This window comes from Notamacropus eugenii, chromosome 7, assembly GCF_028372415.1.
Source record: "Notamacropus eugenii isolate mMacEug1 chromosome 7, mMacEug1.pri_v2, whole genome shotgun sequence".
Taxonomy (NCBI): Eukaryota; Metazoa; Chordata; class Mammalia; order Diprotodontia; family Macropodidae; genus Notamacropus; species Notamacropus eugenii.
Genome location: NC_092878.1, coordinates 140,578,675 through 140,594,137, shown reverse-complemented (window position 1 = coordinate 140,594,137; position 15,463 = coordinate 140,578,675). Strand labels below are relative to the sequence as shown.

The window sequence follows — 15,463 nt, the reverse complement described above, 5'->3', positions numbered from 1 at the left end:
ACTCTTCAGGGTGCTTTTCTATCTTCTATCTCTATCTGTCTATCTGTCTGTCTGTCTATCTATCTATCTATCTATCTGTCTGTCTGTCTGTCTGTCTGTCTGTCTGTCTGTCTGTCTATCTGTCTATCTGTCTGTCTGTCTGTCTGTATATGTGTATATGCATATATATGTATGTATGTATTACATATGTATTAAAAGCTATACTTTAATCATATTTATTCATTCCTTTGATAAATATTCATACGGTACTAGGAACCAAGGGCTTACAAAGAAGAAACTCCTTACCTCCAAGAAGCTTACAGCCTAATATACATGTTTATCACTTTTCCCATCGCCAAATTACACTCAGATTTTCTAACTATACTCACTTTATAACAGCTTCTTATAAGCATGCTTAAAGGATATTTTCTTTCTTTCTTTTTAAACTTTTAAATTCTTCTCTCTCATTTTCCATAGCCTGTTTTACCCTTCTAGGTAGTTAATTTCCTAATCTTAATTCTTATGTTTTTATGGACTTTAGCATGTCTACCACCTGAGAAAGTATTTAAAAAATTATAAACTTTGTCTTTCTCCTCTTCTCTTTCTCTTTGACAATTTCTCTCACCTCTTCCATTTCAACACCTTTTCCCTCAGTTTAGTTAGAGCATTCCCTACTTTTCCTTTCTTATAATTTTGGATGACTTGCTCCCAAATTCTGCCTTACCCTCATCAGAAAGGAGTATGACTATCTTTCTTTGCCTTCCAATTCCTTTCTTTAGGCAGGTGCCATTTCCCTAGCCCTAGAAGTTTATTAGTTTTCTTTAAACACATTCCAGGTGAAATCCATTGTCCCTTACATTTTCTGCTTCCTGTAGTTTCTGCAGAAATTTTTTTGCTATCTATACTTGATCTTTGGATGTCTCAATTTCTCTTTTATGGGTATAGATCACTTTCCTTGGACAGTTCTTTGTTTAAATTTCCCTGGTTTCATGTCACAGCTCTTCAGCCTTTATCCATTTTCTTTACCTTTCCCAGGTCTACATCTTTTGTTTGTCCCTAGAAATTTTTCCTAGCTGTCCCTGCCCCTTTCCTGTCAGTCCTTCAGGGTAGTGAGTAAAACTTTGAAGTGTGTCCTTCATCTTGTTTTCTTCTGATTTCTTCCCAGTGGAACAGAAACGCATGAAAACAGCTGAACATTTATGCATAGATTATGCCCTGTCCATCTTCCTCCAGGCACAGAGCTGTGTTCTGACTGTGCTTTCTATTATTCCATAAGACCACAAAAGAGATTCTTTTATGCAAGAAACATCAGCAGCACAAATTGTTTGAATGGTCTGAAGCTGTTTTAAAATAATAAAATTCACAGCTTTGCTTTTCCTCCATACTTGTGTTCCCTTTTTTAGTTCCTTTTGACCTCTTCCTCTCTCAAGTGGATGTTGAGAATTTTCACCCTATTTACATCTTCAGAGCCATCTTTACTTCCTTTTCTCCACCCCTCCTTTCTATGACTTTTCAGTCATTGTTGATTCTTCTTTCAATGTCCCAGTGTTACAGAACTAGAGTTGGACCTTAAAGGATATCTAATCTGGTTCTCCCTTTTGTATTCTGTAGAGGAAGAAACTGAGGTCCGGAGAACTTAAGTGACTTACCCATGTTTACATCTGTGACAGATTCTAACCCATGTCCACTGACTCTAAAATCTAGCCTTCTTCCTACTGCATTAAAAAAGTTAGAAGACTGAGGAACAGTAGCAAAATTTACTGACTTGTCAAAACTAGTCACTGACTAGTGATAGCTCAGTGACAGAGTTGGGATTATTGTTTTCAATTGCAATTCTGTGACTACCCCTCCCACAGCCCCTCACAAGATCTTGTTGGTTATGTGGAAGAGGGATAAGGACAGCAGAACTCTAAGATAAGGATTTATTAACTTGATGGAGTGAGTTAGGGCCTATTTATTCAGTAACAGTGACCTAGTTGCCAGTGAGTTATGAAACTTCTCTTTGTGAAAGTTTTCTTATGGTGGATTGTTCCAAACCTGTTGAAAATTTATAGCTGCTAACTTGTTCTAAGATGTCCATTAGGACGCTACACTCTTGGAGTTAATGAAAGAGATGATAAATTGACTTAATAATATCTTTGTCATTAAGATAACTCATGCCTGAAATATTAATTTAATTTCTTTTTCAGAATTGAAGGCATCCCAATACTGTGAACCTTTGAGTAACTTAGGTTTAATTTTGGCATCTTTTCTTAAATCACTGTAAGAAGATAAACTGTCATGAGTGTGTAAATCATTTGAAAATTCAAAATTACTATTCTGATTTCAAATGCTTCAGTTAAATGTGTTTTTGCTTTGGAAATAAATTCTTTCAAGGTCCATTTCGAGTCCCATCTCCTCCATAACCCCGTTCCTGACCATGGTAACCAGCATTTCAGTAGATCCAAACTCTTGATCCATATACCACTGTTTATATTGTGTATTTGTGATGTAACTGTAGTACCTGTAGACTTTCAGAAGGTGAAGGAAGATAGATGTACCAAAGATCTTCTGCCCATTGGGAAGCCTTTTTAAAGGTTATTCCTGTGACCCCTCCCCATGCCAAAGGAAGATTGTGTGTGTGTGTGTGTGTGTGTGTATGTGTGTGTGTGTGTGTGTGTTGGGAACATGTATACATATCTATTTTCTTTTCTGATGGTCTGCTATGACTACATAACTTCTCACTAGCATCTGCTGACCTTTGATGAGGGAACAAATGGCTAGGGATCCTGAGCAGGTACCATTGTCAAGTAGTGGAGTGTGGGAATTTGAGTGAGAAGACTTGAGTTCAAGTCCTGGGTCTCCCATGTATGTGCAAAAGTCACTGAATATCTCAAGGTTGCCTCATTTGTAAAATAGAGATAATGATACAATTCTGAGGTTGGTAAGGCTCAAATGAAATGATGTATGTAATTCTAAGAGGCTTTAGAGGTGATTGCCTCATGTGCCAGGTGCACTCTTTCTTGTCAATGTCCATACAAAACCCTCATGTCTCATCTTGTTACTTGATTCATTGCCTTATTGATTCTAATCTCATAGTCTAAGGCAGTCAAGGAGTATATTTTGATATTTCCTCATAAATAATAGCAATGCAAAATCTTTTGTTGTTAGTAGTATCTGAGCCTTTTGTTTATAAAGTGGAGAAACATTTATTTCCATAAGCTTTCTCTTCTCTTTCTGAAACCCCTCAGTCTCACAAGATTAAATATTTTTTCAATGTACAATTTTTTCATATTGTAACAAATAATACAAAGATATATTTTAATCAGTTCATCAAAATATCACAGTGAAGAAGATCATAGTCAAAGTCACCTCTAACCATCAGGTACTACAACTATTAACTTCTCTGAAATTCTGGAAATATAGTCCTACCATTCAGCTCTTTCTGAGTGTCAGTCGAAGTCTCTCAACGATTCTCTTTAAGGTACATTCTCTGTACCTAAAAGTTAAACTCAGTTCTCTCAGGAAATATCTCTTTAGTCTTTGTCAAAGATGACACTAACTCTTCCAGTCTTTCAAGGAAAGAGATTCTCATAAGAGTCAGTCTTAAGAAGACAGTTAAGCTGCCCTTTCTTCCCAGATTCTATTGCCTTTGAAAATAAAGTAAAAACACTGGAATTTTCTGTGGGAGGTGAGGAAACTGATGTTACCTAATATATCCATAATGCACTCGATAAACTTAAAGACAGCCTCAGCTTAGAAAATTATTATTGAGGATGAACCATTTGAAAAATTTAATGTCAAACTTATGGCCATGAAATTTGTAAGTATTTGTAATTAAAATGTGCTTTCAAAAGCAAGATGAGATTACTTACAAGGGAGACATTTAGAACCTCTCTAATTTCTAATTCCTCTCATCTTTCCCTCTTGTTTGCTTATTCCCCATGTCCTTTCTCCTTTAAGTAAGATTTTGTGGCCTGATTTGCATTTCTGAAAAATGTAACACATTAAGGTCAAATTAGAAATGTTTTGAATCTAGGCAACATTAAACAATTTAAAGGAAATGTTTTATTTTGACTGCATGTATTCAAGGACTGGACTGGATTGCCTTTTAAAAACCTTAGGCAGTCTTTGAAAGCAGTTTTTATCAATAGTTTTCATTGCAGTGGCACATAAACCATCTGTAACTAAACCCTTGATTTCTTTGAAATTAGGAGCTCAGTTGCAATGAGCTCAGAAAATGGCATGAAACATGAAGGACTGGGATTTCTGAGAGAAGATGAACTGAAATAAAGGGGGAAGCTGCTGTGGTGTGTTTTCATTGCCAGACTTCTTAAATGGGAAAATGAAGCCCTTTGCATTTTGATCTGTGTACCACTAATCTGTTAGAATTTTGATGTATCTTTGCATCTCTTAGGTAAAGAAAGAAGTGCCTAACTTCTGTGATAAGTACTAAAATAGAACTGCCATGAAGACAAAGACTGTCTTGTATTCTTCGTATCTCTCCTCAGTGCCTACTGAAGTACTTTACACATGATGCTTATAAATATTTGGTGAATTGAATAATGCAAATGTATAGGCATATATCCAGAAAATTAATACCGATAATGCCGCTCTTCACTATATTATGTCATAACAGACTGATTCTTTCTTGTAGAACTTCTTTATTGTCAATCCCATTAGAACATGATACCCTTGAGGGCAAAGACTCTTTTTGCCTTTCTTTACATTGCCAGTGTGGGCCATGATAAGCTCTTAAATGCTTGTTGACTGACTCAATCATATTATCCCATTTTCCTATAAGCTTAAACTATTATTCATGAGCATTTAGAATTTGATGAATGTTCAAAGATGGTAAACATGCTGATACTCCATTTTTCATCCTGATGGTCAGATTTATTTGTTGAAAAGAAAGCCAGAAATGAACACAACTGAAGCCAAAGATAGTGAGATCCTAAATAGGTCATCAATGCAAATACAGTTTCACTTGGTAGTGTCTGTCAAGAGGTCATGTGGAGTGAGTGAACTGGCTGTCTCCTTCTGGTTCCCTCTGCTTTACATATGGCAGGTTTGTGGATTTCAGAGAGATAGCCCTAGGAAATCTGAGGAGTCTATATGCACATTTCTTTGCATCCTTAGTGGGATTGGTTCATTTAATGCCCTTGTCTGATATCCGTCATTGGCCATGCCCTATTGATTTTTACTTCACGGTATATTGCATAGAATCTGAATTGGAAGGGACCTGTTGTGTAATCTGTCCCTGAGAATCCCCATATGGCATCCCTGACAATTGCACATTCAGCCTCTGCTTGAAAACCTTGTCTAAGGAGACCTCAGTACTGTTTAAGGCATTCTGTTCTACTTTTCCATAGCTCTAGGAATTGGAAGTTTTTTTTTTTTTCTCAACATGGAGCCTACATCTACCTCTCTAACTCCCGCCCGCTGTTCTTTGGCTTGCTGGGCCCAAGCAGAGCAAGGCTAACTCATCCCTCTTGTACAGGACAGCTCTTGAAATTCCTGAAGATAGCCAGTTACCAGTATTCCCCAGGTTGAGATCCCCATTTACTTCTCCTGATCCTCATGTGGTATGACCTGGAGGACCTCCCTCCCCCCTCCCTCTCTATGACAGTATGCACTCTTTTATAGGTTCTACAATACATTCTTATTAAATCCATTTTCACCTTAGTCATGTTGTATAGAAGAGTTAAAAAGAATGGGAGAAACCATAAAACAAAACAGAACAAAATATAACACAAGAGAAAATGGTCTGCTTCTCATTCTGTGATCCAATTCCATAGTTCTTTCTCTGGATGTGGAAGGCATTGTGCCTTAAGAGTCCATTGGGAATTTTTTTAGATCCTTGCATTGCTGTGAAAGGCTTAATCTACCAGAAAAATTCCTCACACACTGTGGTTGTTGCTGTGTACAAAGTTCTCCTGGTTCTGCCCCTTTCACTCAGCATCAGTTCATATAAGTCCTTCCAGGCCTCTCTGAAGTCTTCCTGTTCATCATGGCTTATAGCACAATAGTATTTTATTACATTCATATGTTACAATGTCCCAATTGATGGACATCCCCTTGATTTCCCAGCTGTAAAACTCTTCCATCAATGCCTACAACAGTGTCTTGTATGTGTTGCCTACTATTTAGCAGCTACTTGACTATCTTTTTGTTTCCAATAGGATGGGAAGAAAGAACCAAGTTCATGTACCTGTTTAAAGGGGCCCAAGCTGTCAGAAATAGCCACCATTGCCTGGATGATCACCCTCAGTGATGCCCTCCACAACTTTATTGATGGTCTGGCCATTGGTGCTTCCTGCACACTCTCTCTTCTTCAAGGACTTAGCACCTCCATAGCAATCCTGTGTGAGGAGTTTCCTCATGAGTTAGGTAAGACGCTTCCACTCAGGGCAGGAATCTGTTTGTTCTGGCATGATTTTAATCAAATACATCTTTGAAATACCAAGGACTTGAAATTCTGTCTGCTCTATTCAAATGGGAGAAAAACTGTGAGACCCTGGTAATCATTTGTTCTTGAGGCAACATCCTTCTACAGTGTAATTAATTTTGCATTTTCCTGTTTTCTTTTTCCAGGGGACTTTGTGATCCTACTCAATGCAGGAATGAGTACCCGACAAGCTTTATTTTTTAACTTTCTTTCAGCATGCTCCTGCTACGTTGGGCTAGCCTTTGGTATTTTGGTGGGCAACAACTTTGCCCCGAATATTATTTTTGCACTAGCTGGTGGCATGTTCCTCTATATTTCTCTGGCAGACATGGTAAGAAGGTTTTTAACTCTCATTCTAATTTTACATTAAAACTTAGAAGTGGTTAGGGGTGAGGACTCACCACGTTCTTATTTCTTATTGTTCTGACTCCCATAGAGGGGAAAGAAAAGCACATTTTCAGGGAAACTCCTTATGGAAGTTCAAAATAAGAACAACGGCAGTAAACTCAAACCAGCCACTTGTGTAAAACCCTTCTAGCTGAGAAAAAGTGCTTTTAGGTGTTTTCCTGGAATGGTCTTGGCAGATAGTAGGCAGCAAACATGTGGAGGCAGTGGGGTATAATGGATAGGTGGTTGGACTTAAAACCTGTTTCAGTTAATCTTAAAGTCATTGATACTCTAGGCAAGTGATGTCAAATTCAGATCCACATACTGACTCAGAAAACCACAAACGAACATTATGTTGTATTTTTATTTATTTTGTCAAACATTTCTTGGTTTAGCAGCACTTGGGGGTTTTGCTGTCTATGAGTTTGATACCTCGAACTAGAGTGTATCAATCTTTACCTATGACCTTATTTTTTAAAATTAATTTATTTGTTTTCACTTTTCAGCAATCACTTCCTTAAGTTTTAAATTTTCTCCCCTTCCCTCCTTGGCATGCAATCTTTTATGAGTTCTACACATACATTCTATTTAAACACATTTTCACATTAGCTATGTTGTACAGAAGAAGTAAAACGAATGCGAGAAACCATGAGAAAAACCAAATCAGAGCAAAACATTACACAAGAGAAAATAGTCTGCTTCATTGTGCATTCCAGTTCCATAGTTCTGTCTCTGGATGTAGATGGCATTTTGCCTCAAGAGTCTTTTGGAAATGTTTTACCATGACCTTACTTTTTTTGCCTGAATTTTTGAGATTCTCACCCAAGCCCTTCTTGTTCATTTTTTGTTGGGACAGTTGTAACCAGAGTTGTTTTTTGTTTGTGTCTTGCTATTGTGGTGATGCATAGTTTGATGATGAATACCCTCAGTGGTCTATTTTTGTATCTGTACAATGAAAGATCTTAGCCAGTCCCATATTTGGACTAAATAAAATTGGCTACATGGAATAACATGAGACATTTCCTGAAAAGTTCAGGTTGTGTCTTTTTGAGTGTGTGTGTGACTACAGAAAGGCAGCTAGATGGTTCAGTAGATACAGTGCTGTCCTGGAGTTAGGAAGACACAAGTTCAAATCCAGCCTCAGACGCTTAACTAGCTGTGTGACCCTGGCCAAGTCATTTAACCTCTGTTTGCCTTAATCTCCTGGAAAAGAAAGTGGAAAACCACTCCAGCATCTTTGCTAAGAAAACTCTGTGGACAGTAGGGTCCATAGGGTCTTGAAGAGTCATACATAACAATGATTTTAACAGCAGTTAGAACTGGGGGAAACCTTAGAGATCATTATTCCATCAGTTTGCAGATGAGAAAATTGAGGTGCAGAGGGATTAAAGAAATTTTTCAAGATTACATAGGAAATAAGCAGCAGAACTGAAATTCTCTAAGTCCATTGCTAGACCCACTGCATAATGTCTTCTGATGTCTCAGTCATGTTGTGGAGTCGACTCTGGATCTGTCTTGGAAAGAGTTTGGACCCTGCTGTGGTTTGTTCATCTGAAGATCTAGCTAAAGTCAGGGACGCTCAGCCAAGGGTAGCTACAGGGTTATTATTATTACTTCTACTACAGCCACAACCACATCTGAAGACCATTTTCTGAGGTGGTGTGATCTGTGTTGGAAGAGACTGAGCAAAATCACAGATCCTTGAAGTGAACACCTAGAGCTTATTACCAGGGGATCAATTAAAACTAAATGGCAGTGGTTAAAATCTGTCTTCTTGTAAGAGCTTGGAGAATCTGTGTAGCAGTAGCTCCAAGTGACTACAAGCTGTGTATCACATCCATGCACTCAAACATAGACACACCCATAAATCTTATGGATTTTGTTGGAGTGGAAGTGTACCTGAATTTTCAAAGGAAGTCTGAGAAGTGTTGTAAGACTAATAAGACTTTGAATGTGGACTGCTGACTCCATTAGACCATGAGCATCTTGGGAGCAGGGACTTGGATTTTTGGTCTTCTTTGCATCCCTAGCACTTAGCAGAGTGCTTGGAACATATTAGGGGCTTAGTGAATGCTCACTGGATGATGACATGCTTTTATATCAGTTGACTGAGGGCCAGCCAAGTGAAGCATAGAAAGGCCCAATCAACTTGGCTTCCAGTAGGGGATGTGTTTGGCCAGAGGAACTTTCATGGTGTGGATTGTTCTACTATGAAGAAAGTAGAAGGATTGTGACTTTCATTGGTAGTAGAAGGAACTATGCCCAATGAAATCATGGGTCTTGGAAGTAGCGTGTGTATGTGTGTGTGTGTGTGTGTGTGTGTGTGTGTGTGTTTATGGTTCTAAAACTACTCTATTGGAAGACTAGTTGGCCAATTAAATGAATCATGGGCAGCTTTCTAGACAATGAAACTGCTCAATGTGCCAACACTAAGGACTCTACTTGCTCATAATGCGTGGCTCATAATGATTTCACTTCAGAGCCATTAAGCAGATAATTTAATAGTTTCATCTACACCTTCTTGCCTCCAATTCAAGCCCATATTTGTCAGGGTCGAATACTGTCAGATTTCGTGTATCCTAGTAGGCAAAAGGAGATTTTTATACCATACTTCACAAAATTCTTCTGCCTACCCTGTTAGAAAATCCAGATCCTTTATGAACATGTGCTTCTATAACATCGTGGTGTAGTGGATAGAGAATTGACTTTGAAGACAGGAGAGCCTGGGCTGAAGTCTGAGCTGCCACATCCTGGATGTCTATGAGAACTCTGGGCGAGTTACTTAACCCGGAGGTAGCAACAAGTAGTCTGTGACATTGTGGCTTGTAACCCTACAGATTGAAGGATAGTTGGAAAGTATTTTAAAAACTAAATAATAGGTGGCATAATATAGGTAACATTCATATGTGGTTTTCCAAATCAGTATGCATCTCATGGAGATGCTTAGATACAGTTTGGTGGCCCTTGTCTTTATTTGATTTTGACTCCACTGTCTTCATATTTCCATTGCTTGTGACTACAAGTGGTGTGAAAGGTGTTGGCCTGCATTACGAGAGGGGACTTCCTCACCTGGAAGTTCTTTATACCACAGTTTTAAATCACAGTTCTAGTCCCTATCTCTATAACAATACTATTTGATAAGCTATGAAAGTGTTATTAGTAATATAATCAAACATTTGTAATTAATACAAAATACTAAATGAAAATTAATATAGAATATAAATTAACATACTTATATAAATTGATTTCAGTGATTATCATAATGTTATATCATTAATCAATTATATTATTAATAATAAAGTAATATTAACAGTTATTAAAATTTCTGATACTATTAATTTACTGGACCTAGGGTCTGTTTTATTGAGCTCCTGCTGAGATCGGTGCTTGCCCTTTATTGTATAATTACTGGATTGTCTTAATGCAAATCAGCGAGGAGGGCTGGCTCCTTGCTGTTGCCCTTCTTCAGTGGGTCCTGAGTGTGTGGAGGTGATGCTAGGTTACGGATGCCATGTTGGCAGGCATAAACTTTGGTCATTTCACCTAAGCTGGAAAGAGTTCAAGCTTCAATGGGGTCTATTTTTCTGACTCAAGAACCAACCAAAGGTAGTCCTAAGGTAATGAGGTGCCACCCACTCCACTGTAGGAGTACTCTCAATGACAGTCATACCTTTTAACGTGAAGATAGTGGGAATAACATGGAGAACTAGAATATGGCAAAGATGCAGAATGTCCACTCCTGCTTTCCTGACACTGGCAGTTAAATGGCTTGCTCAGTGTCACACAGCCAGGATATGACAGGGGCAGGGCATGAACATGGTGCTTCTTGGCTCTGAGTCAGCTCTCTACCCACATTACCATACTACCTCTAAAACTAACAAACCACCTTGTATGATGCTTTTAACCTTATATGATGTTTTTTGCTTTGCAAAATTCTTACTCTTTTGTTATCATTTTTTTCTTGCCATAACCCTATGAGGGTACCTGTGTTTATTGTGATTGCTTGACGATTCTCTGAATCTTCATACTGGTGGATATTCACAAAGGGATTATGACATTTAGCCAGCATTTTGGGGAAGCTGTCTGAATAGATGGCGTTTTCAGGTGTTACCACAGAAATTGGACTGGAACCACTGCCCCTAGTTTTAATTGATTCACTTGTAATGAGGCATTATATATTTCTACCTTGGACAGTGCTGAATGGAGCCAAAGATATTCTGTTCTAATGGAATAGAGGAAAAGGAAATAAAGGGCTAGCACGGAAGGAAGGATGGAAATGAAGACTAAACTCTCAGGAGTTTTATCACGAGCCTTCCGATGGTTGATCAGTCTTATTCCATTAAAGATGGTTTCAGTGTTTCCACTCTTGGTGATAAGGCACATTTTCTTCTGCAGTTTCATCTATTCTGATGCATTTCAACAGCTGAATTAGACCACTGAACCAATGATTCATCATTGATATGATGGGAAAAGGCTCGGAATTTGTAATAAGAAGGCACAGGCTCATGACCTGGCTATGTTCCATGTTTGCCTTTGAGCAAGTTCTGGGCCTCACTTTCCTCATGTGTAAGATGAGGTGATTTTACTAGATAACATCTAAGGTCCCTTTCAGTCTTAATTCTCTGATTCTATGAATTTCAGACTTAAGTCTTATTTCACCACAAGATGGCAACAGTTCTCTAAAAATCTACCTTTCTTTTCCCCTAGTTCCCGGAGATGAATGATATGCTAAGAGAAAAAGTAACTGGAAGAAAAACAGATTTAACCTTCTTCATTATTCAGAATGCTGGTCTGCTAACAGGATTCACAGCTATACTTATCATTACTCTGTTTGCAGGAGATATTGAGTTGGAGTAATCTGACTTTGAAGATGGCATAGTTAATGAAGACAATTAACCAATAAAAATATGAAGAATTGTTTTGGTCTGCATGGGGTCTTTTGATTGATCTATTGAGTTAAAAGATAACCTTGTTTTCTTTTGTAAGTCACAGAAATCAGTTAATGGTTCCAGGCCTGCAGAAGGGGTTATCAACAATATGTTACAAAAATAAATCCAGGAAAAATTTGGAATTCAAAATCTTGTAAAAAAAATGAATGCTAAAATTTATCTTGACATGTAATTTGGGGAAAAATAAAATACTATTAAAATAAATCCAAAAGTTGGATTTTCTTTTCCCATTAAATGCAGCTTACCAGTTCCTTGGTAAACAATGTTGCATGTTATATGTGGCAGAGAACCGCCAGGCAGCTGAGCCCTATGCATTCCATGACTGGCAATTAAGTCATGAAGATGAAGAAAAATTATTACAGGTTTTTCCAGGCCTTAATAATACTGGGATGGGAGCAAAGGCTCAAGTGGTTTCAGGGCAGGTTAATTCTCATTAATTTGTTGCAGTGATTTTATGGGCAAACCCATCAAAACATGGAAGAAAATCAAAACCATTTCAGCACACATATGAGAGATGTTGAGATCTCAATTATTAATTAATGCAAACAAGAAAGAGACCACTTTCAGCTTTTGATCTGCTTTCTTTTTATGTGACTCAAGGATTTGTAGATTTATTTTGAAAGTCCCTTTTAAAAATAGAAAAAAGCTCATGAAAAAAATCTGAACATTCTAGACATTCCAAAAAGTTTAATTAACCATGTGCATTCTGAATTTTATGGATATTTTACCCCAAAGGGTCAATTTCGCTTAGATTTGGCCAGAGGATTTAATTCTGAAGCTAGAATTGCCTTTATGGCATTCACAAGTTTCATTTTCGCTTATATTGTTACTGAGTGGCAGATTTGCATTCAAGGAGAAGAAAATGCTCACTATCAATGTATGATAAATGTTTATTTTCTAGAATGAGTGCTCATGAAAAGAAACAGTAAAATATAAACAATTCTAAAAAAGGACAAATGTTGGTTCAACGAGGTTTTTATAAATGCCTTAAAAACAGCTGGACTGTTGTTATAAGTAAAGGTTTAATGGAGGGATGTGGTCATAGTTTCCTTATGGGAGACTACCTGATCTTTGGAAAATTGCCTGTTTTGTTGTTAATTGATCTTTTTTTCCTTTGTAGTTTAAGTACCTCAACACAAAATAACTCAGGTCGTTTTTCTACATTGTGATAAGGATGCAACAGAGATCAATCTGTCCATTCAGTTAGGAAATGAATGCTACTGGTGAATTGACCTAAATGATTTTAACTGTATTTTGTATATGTGTGTAGAATAATTCACACTCCCATGTCACCTGAAAAATTATTTTAAAATGTGAAAATGATTGTTCTTGGAATCAGTGATCTTTCCAATGTTGTACAGTGTTTTTATGCAGCAATAAAATGGACTTGGTGAACATGTTATGTTTTATATGTTACATGACATAGATAACAATTTTTCAAAATTTCCAGTCAACTAAATAGTAAATTTATTTGAAACTATGAATTGGTGGTATCTGTAACTTTCTTTCAGAAAAACAATAAACTTTGATACGTATTATGCCGAAATTCTTGTGAGAGCAATGAATGCTGACTACAAATTTATGCTTACACTACAAATTTGTGCTTCATAGTCTCAACTGGGTCCTACCTGCAGCAAGGCAATCTGTTATATCTCCATAGTTGACTCACTCTGTCTCTCATAGCTGTTTTCCCAAACCTTTTCATCCCTTCTTAAACCTCCTATAGCTACCCCACAGTCTCTGTTAGGAACATTGCTTCATATTTCACTGAAAAAAAATGAAGCTGTTTTCTGGGAACTCCCTCTTCTCTCTTGCCACATTACTCAGGTGCCTTCACCACTATCTCTTTCACCTCAGTCTTGTATGAAATGCTTGTCCTTCTTGCCATGGCAAACCTCTCTAAATGCATACTTGATCCTATTCCATCCTTTCTTAAATAAAAAAAAATGTTTCTTCTGTCATCCTCACGCTTTTACTAATCTTCTGTCAGTCTACTGGCTGTTTTCTTGCTACCTACAAACATACCCATGTCTTTTTCATCTTTTAAACAATCCTTACTTTTTCGTTACTCCATATTTACCACCCTATATCTCTCCTGTTTTGTGGGTAAATTCCTTGATGAAGTCATCTGCAGTCAATCCCTCTGCTTCTTGTCTTCTCACTCTTAACTCTTCAGTCTGCCTTTGGACCTTATCATCATTTAAGCTTTCTCCAAAGCTACCAATAACATCTTAATTACCAGACCTAATGACTTTTTCTGAGTCTTTTATCTTTCTTGACTTCCTAAGCCTTTCATGCTGTTAATCACACTCTTTTGTGACATTGTGTTCTCCTGGTTTTCTTGGGCCCTTTTACTGGATCATTACCAGGGCACATCTGCTAAATGTGGGTGTCCCCCAAGACTCTTGTCCTATTCCCTGTTTTCTTCTTCCTCTATACTATTTTACTTGGTGATCTCATCAGCTTCCGTAGATTCGATTTTCTCAATGCAGATGATTCTCATTTATTCCACCTTAACTTCTCTGTGACTACCAGTCTCATATCTCCAACTGACTGTTGGGCACCTTAAATTCAATATCTGAGAAACATTATTTAGCATGTCCAAAACAGCTCATTTCTCCCTTTTTCTAACTTCCCTATCATTGTCAAGGGCATTGTTCATTGTCCCTATCATTTGTCCACTCAGGCTTGAAACCTAGGCATCATCCTCCACTCCTCACTCTTAGTCTTTTATATCCAATTAGTTGCCATGTCCTGTTAAATGTAGCTTCACAACATCTTTTGTATACATATCTTTTTCTCCTATGACACTGTCAGCACCCTGGTACAGATCCTCATTACCTCATGTCTGAATTATTGAAATATTCTGCTTGAGGTCTTCCTACTTCCATTCACTTGCCAGAGTGATCTTCCTAAATTGCAAGTCAGACCATTTAACTCCCTTGTTTAATGAACTCCAGTGTCTCCTCATCTCCAAGATCTTATATGGAATTTTCTGGATTTTAAAGCCCTTCATAGCCTGACATCCTCCCATCTTTTTAGTTTTCTTAAACCTTACTTTTCTCCATCTGCTCTAGGATTCAGTGACACTACGTTCCTTGTTCCTCCCACAAAACATTCCATGTCTCAAACAGCATTTTCATAGGGCCATTCCTCATTGTCTGGAATTTTCTTCCTCTCCATCTCTGCCTTCCTACTATAATTCCCATCCTTCCCCAGCTAAAATCTCACTTTTTATACTAAGCCTTTTCTCACATTCCTTAATTCTATTGCTATTTCCAAAGGGGAATTTGCAACATCATAATTTATTAAACTCAGTAATTCAGAACCTTTTAGCACAGGCTTTGATTTACATAGGTCCATTTCCTTTTTACTTTTATCTCTTTACTACCCCAGTGTTAGCTTCTGAACCAGAAAGGAGGCAGAATAAAGGCAAATGAACATAAAGAACCAGATATTTTGCTCAGAAATCATGGTAAAAGACAGTGAGGGAATAGGGGAAAATTAATGGTTAGCATTTATATCACTGTCAAATTTCACTTCCTTAGGCTGTTCCCACTGTTTTTAATTTAAAAAGCACAATGTTGTCATTGTGAGTACTCTTGCAGTCGAGTGGGTTGCAACTCCATCACTTAGTAGATTGCCTTTGAGAGTTGATGTGACTGAACACATCATTCCTTTTTGGCTATCCTGGTCTGGTTCTCCAGTCAGAAACATCTCC

General features: G+C 37.6%; 1 protein-coding gene across 3 annotated transcripts in view; it reads left to right on the top strand.

Annotated features, from left to right (window-relative positions):
- SLC39A8 (solute carrier family 39 member 8) overlaps nucleotides 1-13,288 on the top strand; it is a 62,681-nt gene extending 49,393 nt beyond the window's left edge. For all 3 annotated transcript variants that reach the window (XM_072625084.1, XM_072625086.1, XM_072625085.1), the window contains 3 exons: nucleotides 6,141-6,348; nucleotides 6,553-6,737; nucleotides 11,501-13,288. In XM_072625084.1, coding sequence (XP_072481185.1) covers nucleotides 6,141-6,348; nucleotides 6,553-6,737; nucleotides 11,501-11,650 — 543 coding nt within the window. In that variant the 3' untranslated portion in view covers nucleotides 11,651-13,288. The remainder of the gene's footprint in view (nucleotides 1-6,140; nucleotides 6,349-6,552; nucleotides 6,738-11,500) is intronic.
- The last annotated feature ends 2,175 nt before the right edge of the window (nucleotides 13,289-15,463 follow it).